Consider the following 10,097-nt stretch of genomic DNA (forward strand, 5'->3'; position numbering starts at 1 on the left):
TAATATATATAAAGTTTACATTGAACATATACAGAAATTGACAATATGCTAGTGCATAAAGCAAGATTTGACAGATCTTAGGAGATTAAAATCATGTATAGTTGGCTTTTAACTACTGTAGAATTGATGTATAAAACAATTTTTGGCGGGGGAGGTGGGTACAGTCATGTCCTGTTGTCCTGGGTAGAGTACAGAGTGGCTTTATCATAGCTCACTGCAATTTTCAAATCCTTCTGCCTAAGGCTCCTGAGTAGCTGGACTATAAGCATGCACCACCACACCTGGTTAATTTTTTTCTATTTTTTGTAGAGACAGGTCTTGCTGTGTTGCTCAGGCTGGTCTCAAACTCCTGGCCTCAAGCAGTCCTCTTTCCTTGGCCTCCCAGAGTAGTAGGGTTATTATGCATGAGCTATCAGACCAAGCAATAAATCTCTAGAAAATTTCTAAATTAAAAAATAAATTTCAGGCTGGGCATCATGGCACATGCCTATAATCCTAGCTACTTAGAAGGATTGCTTGAGACCAGGAGTTTCAGGCCACAGTGAGTTATGAACATGTCTCTGCACTCAAGCCTGGGTGACAGAGGGAGACCATGTCTTTAAAAAAGGAAAAACAAAAGAAAAAAGAAAAAGTATTTCTAAATAGGCCATGGGTCAAAGAACTCATGTTGGAAATTATGAAATATTTCTAACTACATGATAATGGAAATACAACATATTAAAATCTTTGGAATATAACTGAACTGTGTTTAGAGGGAAATTTATAGCCTTAAATGAAAGACCAAAAATCACCTAGGTAAGCATTCATCTCAAGAAATTACCAAAGGAAGAGCATAATTTTTTTTTTAATTTTGAGACAGAGTCTTGCTTTGTCGACCTTGGTAGAGTTCTATGCCGTCACAGCTCATAGCAACCTCAAACTCTTGGGCTCAAGTGATTCTTTTGCCTCAGCCTCCTGAGTAGCTGGAACTATAGGCACCTGGCACAATGCCCAGTTATTTTTAGCGATGAGGTTTAGCTCTGGCTCAGGCTGGTCTTGAACTCGTGAGCTCAGGTGATCCACCCACCTTAGCCTCTCAGAGTGCTAGGATTACAGGCGGGAGCCACTGCACCCAGCCTAGGAACAGCAAATTGGTCCCAATAAAGCAGGAAGAAATAGTAAGTGCAGATTATTCAAATAGAAACAATAAAAAAGAGAGTTTCAAGAAAGTCGAAATAGTTTTTATTTTATCTTTTTTTAAGACAGAGTCTCACTTTGTCGCCCTTGGTAGAGTCCTGTAGTATCATTTAGAGTGAAACCCATCTCTAAAAATAGCTGGGTGTTGTGGCGGGCACCTGTAGTCCCAGTTAATTGGGAGACTGAGGCAAGAGAGTTGCTTGAGCCCAGGAGTTAAAGGTTGCTGTGAGCTGTGATGCCAGGGTACTCTACTGGGGGCAACAAAGTGAGACTCTGTCTCAAACAATAATAATAATAATAATAATAATTTTAAAAAGTTAAATTGATAAACTCTTGGCAAAAAAGAGAAGGGATAAAATACCATATGTGAAAGGAGACTCTCCATATCCTATAGCTATCAAAAAGATCATAAGACGAAATTATGAATTTTAAAAAATTTTTTTTAGAGACTGAGTCTCACTTTCTCACCCTTGGTAGGCGCTATGGTATCACAGCTCACAGCAACCTCCAACTCCTGGGCTTAGGCGATTCTCTTGCCTCAGCCTCCCGACTAGCTGGGACCACAGGTGCCCATCACAATACCCGGTTATTTTTTGTTTGGCAGGGCTGGGTTTGAACCCACCACCCTCAGTAAATGGGGCTGGAGCCCTACTCACTGAGCCATAGGTGCCAGCAGAAATTATGAAAATTTTACCATGATAAATTATATTTAGATGAAATGAACAAATTAGAAAATGAAACCTATCGAAACCGATTTCAGGCTCGGTACCCGTAGCATAGTAGTTACGGTGCCACATGCACCAAGGCTGGCAGGTTGGAGCTTGGCCCAGGCCAGCTAAACAGAAATGACAACTGCAATGAAAAAAGCTGAGTATTGTGGCAGGTGCCTGTAGTCCCAGCGAGTTGGAAGGCTAAGGCAAGAGTATTGCTTAAGCCCAAGAGTTTGAAGTTGTTGTGAGCTGTGGTGCCATGGCATTCTACTGAGGGTGACATAGTGAGACTCTGTCTCAAAAAAAAAAAAAAAAAGATAAACTGACTTCAAATAAAAATTTGGTTAGTATTAATAACTAATAAAGAAATTTCCATTGAGAAAACTCCAAGACTAGAATACCTTCTATGATGCATTTTGCCCAAGGTTTAAGGAGAAAATAAAGCCAATAGTAAGCTTTTTTTTTCTTTTTAGAAAATAAAAAAGAGAAACAGTTGTCAACTTGCTTTCGCAGTATGAGACCAGCATAACTGGGATTGCATAACCTAACAAAGACATGGTAATATAGGTAAATTATAGACTAATTTTTTCATGAACATAGATGTAAAAACTGTCTGTATTAGCACACTGCATACAGTGATATATGAAAAGCTTACTACATGATCACTAAAGTGGGTTTTTATAAGAGTATGATATAAGAGTATGATATTTTGATATCTGTAAAATTAATCCATATAATCTACCATAACAATAAATAGTAAATGGGCGGCTCCTGTGGCTCAAAGGAGTAGGGCGCTGGCCCCATATGCCAGAGGTAGTGGGTTCAAGCCCAGCCCTGGCTAGAAACTAAAACAACAACAACAACAGCAACAAAAGAAACAATAAATAGTAAAGGAAACCCAGGATTATCTCAATAGATGAGTGAAAACATTTGATGATATTCACTATGCATTCATGATTAAACAAAATCTCTTAGTAAACTTGGAATGGAGCTTACTTGATCTAAAAAAAAAAAATCTATGGAAGTCTTTACAGCAAACATCACACTTTATGGTGAAATGTTGACAGTTTTCTCTCTCAGATTTGGAACAAGACAAAGATTGTCATTACTCCCACTCCTATTTAATGTTGTGCTAGAGCTCCTAGCTGGTACAAAATGGCAAGAACAAGAAAAAAAAATTTTCAAAAAGCAAAAGGAGAAAAAAATGAGACTTTCTTTATTCATAGACAATATGATTGTATACAGAGAAAAACCAAAACGGTCTGCCCATAAATGATTAGACCTAATAAATAAGGTTGCTAGATATAAGATCCATACTACACACAAATATCAATTGTTTTTCTGAATACTAATGCTAAACAGAAAATGAAAATTTAAAAAGATATATTTTGCAACAAAAAAAGTTAGTGAATATAATGAAGGTTTAAGATTTCTACACAGAAAATTCAAAAGCATTACTGTGAGTTATTAAAGATTGCCTGGATAGAGGGATATACTATAGTTATGGATTGTTATGGATTAGAAGAGTCAGTTTTCCAAAGGTGTCAATTCTTTCCCAGTTAATCTATAGATTCAGTGTAATGCCAGTAAAGTTCTAGTAGGTTTATAGACATTTATAAAGTAACTCTACAATTTATATGGAGATGGAAAGGAAAAAAATAGCTATATATCAAAGAATAACAAGTGGGAAGGCTTGCTTAGCCAGAGATCAAGACAATGAAACCGCAGCAAGCAAGGCATGATGATACTGGTGCAAGGAGAGAAAAATAAAACCATGGAGCAGAATAGAGCCCAAACACCATATCTTGCATATGTGGACAATTGAAATTTGACAACAATTTTCCTCTAAAAATTTATAGTTTTAACTTGTACATCTCATGATCCATTTTGAAATAATTTTGTATATGGTGCCACACAGGGAATGAAGTTCATTGTTTTGAATATGGATGGATCAACAACATTTGTTGAAAGGATAGTTGAGCACATATGGGGCTATCTAAATTTGTTATTTTCTATTGATCTGTGTCTTTTTTTTTTTTTTTTTTAACTAATTCCACACTCTTGATTCTGGTAGCTTTATAATAAATCTTGAAATCAGGTACTGCTAGTCCTCTAATTTAATTCTTTTTTTTCCCCCAAAGTTATTTCATTTTTATTTCCATATAAATTTTAGAATCTGTGTGCCAATTTCTACAAGGAATCCTCTTGAAATTTTGATTGAGATTGAACTAAATCCACAGTTGAAGGTGGAGAGAACTGACATTAATGTTGAGATGATGATTCATGATTATGACCAATCTTTCCCTTTACTTCATTTCTCTCAGGGATGTCTTGGTTTTCAGTATATAGATCTTGCTCATCTTGTGTCAGATTTCTTTCTACTAAGTATTTGATCTTTTCTTGACAATTATAAATTGTATTTGTAAAATTTCAGTTTCTGGCTGTTTGTTGCTAGTATATAAAAATGCAATCTGTTTTTATATATTGACTTTGTATCCTTCAACCTTCTTCCAGATGCCTCTCTCTTTCCCCACCTCCCCCTGACTTTTCTCTGCCCTTCCTACCCAGTAGTATGTGCAGGTCTTTATCCCAACATCTTGCCATTTGGATTGGAGCCACTTGCTATCAGACTGGGAGTCCCTCAGAGCTGAGAGGGGCCCTATTTGATTTACCTTGTGTCCACAAGGGTCCAACCAAGATCTGACACACAATAGGAATTAAGAGAATGTCTGAGAGAAGGATGGATGGAGAATCATGTTTGTATTTGTCACAGCAAGTTACATGTAGAAATGAAACCAGCATATTTTTGTTTCTGAATCTCTATAACTTTCTGCATGCCTCAATGGTCGGCACACTCCTGAATACCACCATAGTCTCCATAAGTGTTTACTGCATGCCAGGCATTCTGCTGAGCTCCTTGCAGACATGTTCCCCTCAGCTATGCCACATACCTCCTCCCCCACCCCTCCCCTTTGCTTGTAAAACTCTAGCCACTCTCATCTCCCAGTTGTTTTTCAGTGCCCTAAACACTGCCATCAGGGTCTTTGTACTCACACTCTCCCTTGCCTGGGCTGCTTTCCCCTGCAGCTAACTGCCTGGCTCCAGTAGTCCCTACTCAAATGTCACCTTCTCAGGAAAGCCTTCCCTGAATACTCTGTCTAGAGCAGCAACCCCCCTTTGCTGGCTGATGGCTCACACCTGTAATTTTAGCACTCTGGGAGGCCAGAGCAGGAGGATCTCTTAAGCTCAGGAATTTAAGACTAGCCTGAGCAAGAGAGAGACCCCCCATCTCTCCTAAAAATAGAAAAACTAGCTGGGCATACTGGTGGGTGCCTGTAGTCCCAGCTACTCAGGAGGCTGAGGCAGAAGGATCACTTGAGCCCCATAGTTTGAGGTTGCTGTGAGCTTGGCTGACACCACAGTATTCTAGCCTGGGCAACAGAGTAACACTCTGTCTCAGAAATAATCAATAACTAAATAAAGCAGCAGCCTCACCATGTCCACCCCCTTGCCTGCTCTCTCCACCTGACACAACAGATTCCTTCTCCAAGGTTATTGAATATACTTGCCCATCTCCATTTAATTATCTGCACTCAGTTCTAGGAAAGTACTATGTTTTTGACCAATAGTACTAACAATGTCCCATATATCATAGTCAAGGAGATGTGCTTAATGCTTTATTCACATGCCTTTTCTCCGTCTACACAGCCCCCTCATGAGGTGGGCACTTGTTTTCTGAGAGAGGTCTAATAACTCACACGCAGTCTAGCTGAGGACAAGGGATGCCATGTGGAGCTGCAAGTCTACCTAATTACCTGTGTGGTCCCTCTGTTCAGTTTTGCAGATGACCCTGACAATCTTCTGCATATCCAGATAGAAGATTCACCAGAAGCCAAGATTTCCCCCTTCTTTCGTCACCTCTGTCACTTTATTGGTGAGCAGCATTCACTGACCGGGCAGCCCCTGGCCATGCCGAGGAAGCAGAGTGGCCTCATCCATGTACCTATTCTCCCAGGGCTCAGGAGAAAAAGGGGCAGTACCTGCCATATGCCCAGCCACTGTGGACAAGCCCCAGAACAAATACAATTTTCTCAGTAGTCCTCAGCAATATGAGCAAGCAGATCCTTTACCTTATGAGTGACCGGGGGGGGGGGGAGGAGGGACAATAAAAGCACCTGATTATGGGCTGAGCCCCCTACGTCCTATCCCTGGCTGGCTGCTAGTCCTTTTAGGCCTGCTCTGGCCTGAGCTCTGGGGACCTGAAGGTCACTCTCGCTTCATCCTTGCTCTCATCCCTGGTCAACAGGGTGGGCTGGGGAAGAAGGAAGACTCCAGAGCCCTCCGAGTTCTGACTTCTATGATTCTCAGTGTATGCACCCAGCCCCTGTCCTCCCACCATGTACAAGCAATGACTGCCAGTTACTTTACTCTTTGGGGATAGACTTTTCTTCATTGCACAGCTCAGGATTGCCCCCCAGGAAAGCAAGTTCCCTGGAGAGAGCAAGGCTGAGTCAGGTCAGAGGCCCCACCCCTTGTGACTGCCTGCCTGGTACCAGTGCAGTCCCTGGACCAAGTTTCTCCATGGCATTTTGGCCCAACCATCACTTTATTTGCCTGGCAAATGGCAATTCTTGCTTGACTAGGATCTGAGACTGAGACTTTTCATGTGTCCCACCCTGAGATGGCAAAGTCTTGTGGCCAAAGGGGCCCCTGTCCGGGCCTTATCTCCCTAGATAGCTCAGGGACAGTCTTTAACTGATCTGAGCCTTTGTTTCTTCATCCATATCCATTCAGTTGGCCTGAATCATCTCTGAGTCCTGCTCCAGCCCTGAACAGTCTGTGATTCTGCACTTGAGTTTTATCATCAGCTCTTGAGGGTTACTAACCCAGCCCAGGATGTCAGCTTAGACTTCCTCTTTGCCCCTTATTTGTTTTCTAGATGAAGAAACTGTGCCATGAAGCAACTTGGCCAAGCCCTATAACCAGTGAGTGGCAGGGCTAGAGTTTACATCCAAGCCACACTGCCTCTGTTAATGTTCAAAAGTCCCTGAGGCATGATCCTGTCATCCCCCCTCTGGGCTGGAGGCCAGGAACAGGGCTTTGCCTAATGATGCTCCATGCCCAGGCACAGTCTTCTTGAACTTCTGGCCAGGCCAGAAAATGAAACAGTGTCCTGGAGAAGTCATATGACTTGCCCAGGACACTCATGCTGATTCTGAACTCACTCTTAGGCTATGGGCCCTCTGAGGCCTATGTCTGATGGACAGCCAGACCCACAGAAAGGAGGTCCTTGCATGACAGCCCCCCTTCCCTTTTTTTCCAGAAATACACATGGAGCTCGGTTCTGTCATTCTGATCTTTTCCACCAGGGGTATCAGTCGCAGCTGTGCGGCCACTGTGGCCTACCTCATGCACGAGAACCATCAGACCATGAAGGTAATGCCTTCCCTGGGCCAGGATCAAGGGAGAATCAGAGCAGGAAATGGGAGGAAGAGAGACCCAGCATTGCTTTGGACCCTAATCAGGTAGTGGGAAGACAAAAAATCAGGGAGGTACAGGGAGCTCCAAGTGTGGGGGATTACCCAGGCTTCAGCACCCAAAGGGTAGGTCTCCATGTTGCAGCCTGGAGGCCTAAGGCTGGGTACTTTGGACTGGCCCAGGGACTCAGGCCGGACCAGGCTATGGCCTTCAGTACCACCTTTATGGTCCCCACTGCCATCACTCTGTTTACCAGAGTTTGTTTGGGGTTATATAAGGGAGCAGGACTTAGAGTCACAGGCTCTCAGCACAAGCAGGGCTTCTGTAGGCTGTTCCCCCCAACCCCAACATTCCTTGACCTGAGCACCGGGCCCAAGGAGAGAAGGAAAGCAGGGAAGCATCACAGCAAACCCTGGGAGAACACAGTGCTCCTGACTCCTGGGCAGTGCTTTCTTGGGGTCTCCCAAAGGGAGGGGGCCTGACCTGTCACAGCCTATTGGGTGGTTCTCAAAGGGCTTGGATAGAACCTGAAAAGCCTGAACATTTGCCCAGGGCTGCGTTTGGGAGAGGGAAGGTCAGAGCCCATAGTCTGGTAGTTTTGATGTTGATCCAGTATTTTCTCTGGGGAGAAGTTTCAGGCTAGAAAGTTTTGGACATCTAGGAATTCCACTTCCAGAAGAAGTAAAAGCACAGTGCATACTCAATGTTTCCCGTAGTATTCACAGCAGCCAAAAGGTGGACGTGACCCAAGTGTCCAAGGACAAGTGAATAGATACACAAAATGTGATATATATGTACAGTGGGAGATTATTCAGCCTTAACAATAAATTCAGACACGTGCTGCAACATGGATGAGCCTTGAGATGGCTATGGTAAGTAAAGGAAACTAGTCACAAAAGGACACACTGTAGGATTTCATTTATATGAGGTGCCTACACTGCCAAAGTCATAGAGACGGGAGTGGGGGTGCCAGAGGTTGGGGGGAGGGAGTCAGTGTTTCATGGGGACAGGGTTTCAGTTTGAGAAGTTGAAAAAGTTCTGGAGATGGGTGGTGAAGGTTGAACAACAATATGTACTTAATGTTACTGAGCTATATACTTAAATGGTAAGTTTATATTACGTATATTTTACCACAATTAAAAAAAAACAATAATCCAAATGCAAAAATCATTTGGAGGGCCTGGAGTTTGATGGTATAAGGCCCAGACCCTCACTCTATTCCAGGTGAATTTGGGGGGCCCCCATTCTGGGGAATCTGGCTGCTTGAGTATTTGAAAGTATACTGGGGGAGAGGAGGCTGTGCAGAGATGACTCAGGAGTCTCCTCCCCAGGAATCTGTCCTCGGAGAGGCCTGTCCCTGCCTTGTGAGCTGGTAGGAGAAGAAGGTGGGGAGCTGGCTGCTGCCCAGCAGGTCTAAGAGCAGAGCTCACCTGCTGGTGGAGTCCTCAGGGAGATCCAGGACTTGATATTCCCTGGAGTTTGAAAGAGGCCAATCTGGTGACCTTCACCAATCCCCGCCCTGTTGTGGTCTCTGGTTCCCACAGAGAGGGTTGGTCACAAAAAGGTCTCCAGAGCCCTCCAGCTCTAACTTAGAGTGTACTGTCAAGCAGAGGTCACAGGCTGCTTGCCAGGGCTGGCTGGGGCAAGAACAAAGTGAGAAGGACCCTCCTTCCACTCAGCCCATCCAAGCTCCCCAGAAGCTAGGCCCAGGTCCACATGGCAGTGGCAGAACATCTGCTGGCCCAGTGCCCTACCTTTATTGGCTGCTGTAGGAAGATGCTCAGCCCAGCCTATCTGGGCTTGGTTGTCCCGGGCAGTGGGTGGCAGGCATGAGAACCCCTGAGGTTCAGGCAGTCCTACTCTGAAGAGAAACTCTGGTCCTCCTTCCTGGGAGCAGCAACCTTTGTCTCACCCACAGGGAAGCCTGTTGTTGGGCATTCCAGTCAGAGATGCCATCTAGAAGGCTCATGGCCAAAAAGCCCATGGAGCCATGGTGAGGAAGGACTGTCCTGTGCCCCTGTGTGGGAGTGAGCCTCTCCTGCTTCAGGTAGTACCCTGGGTGGCTGATGTAGATTGTAGGGTGGCTTGACCCTGTGGGTGATGTTCCTGCCTCCCATAGTCTGTGTGGTATTGGAGTCCTGGGGGTAGGATCCCTATCCATGGCTTGGGGATGTCATGCTCTCTGGCTGCTGTCAGCTCAACTATGATAATCAGAGCCCTCCAGACTGCCAAAGTAGGGTATAGGCTTCTCACAGGCCTAATAGACTGCTCTCTGGGCTCCAGCTGAGCTCCTTGGGTGCTAATGCCAAGGATGGAGTGTCAGGAGTAAGGTGGGGAAAACCTGGCACCTATAGTCTGCTGGCACCCTGACCTGGGCTTTCAAAGCTTTGGTGTGCAAGGTTGTGTGAGATTGCAGAGCCATCAAGCCCTTAAGAAATCAACTTCAGTGCCTAGGAATAGCTTTGGCCCTTAAAAATCTTCAGAGGAAAAAGAAAAATCTCTGGAGGCACTGTAATAACTAACTAACACATTTATGATGGCCCTGCAGCTTGGTTATTATGCCTATTTTGTGAGAGGCATAAAGAGGCTGGGTAGGCTCGGCGCCTATGGCTCAAGTGGCTAAGGTGCCAGCCACATACACCTAAGGTGGCAGGTTTGAATCCAGCCTGGGCTTGCCAAACAACAATGACGGCTGCTACCAAAAAATGGCCAGGCATTGTGGCGGGCGCCTGT

General features: G+C 44.4%; 1 protein-coding gene across 1 annotated transcript in view; it reads left to right on the top strand.

Moving 5' to 3' along the window:
* STYXL1 (serine/threonine/tyrosine interacting like 1) overlaps window positions 1–10,097 on the top strand; it is a 48,295-nt gene that overhangs the window by 32,093 nt on the left and 6,105 nt on the right. The window contains exons 8-9 of the mRNA XM_012807844.2: window positions 5,723–5,820; window positions 7,210–7,322. Of these exons, the coding sequence (XP_012663298.1) occupies window positions 5,723–5,820; window positions 7,210–7,322 (211 nt within the window). The remainder of the gene's footprint in view (window positions 1–5,722; window positions 5,821–7,209; window positions 7,323–10,097) is intronic.

This window comes from Otolemur garnettii, unplaced genomic scaffold (genome assembly GCF_000181295.1).
Source record: "Otolemur garnettii isolate 467f Iridium unplaced genomic scaffold, OtoGar3 scaffold00077, whole genome shotgun sequence".
Lineage (NCBI taxonomy): Eukaryota > Metazoa > Chordata > Mammalia > Primates > Galagidae > Otolemur > Otolemur garnettii.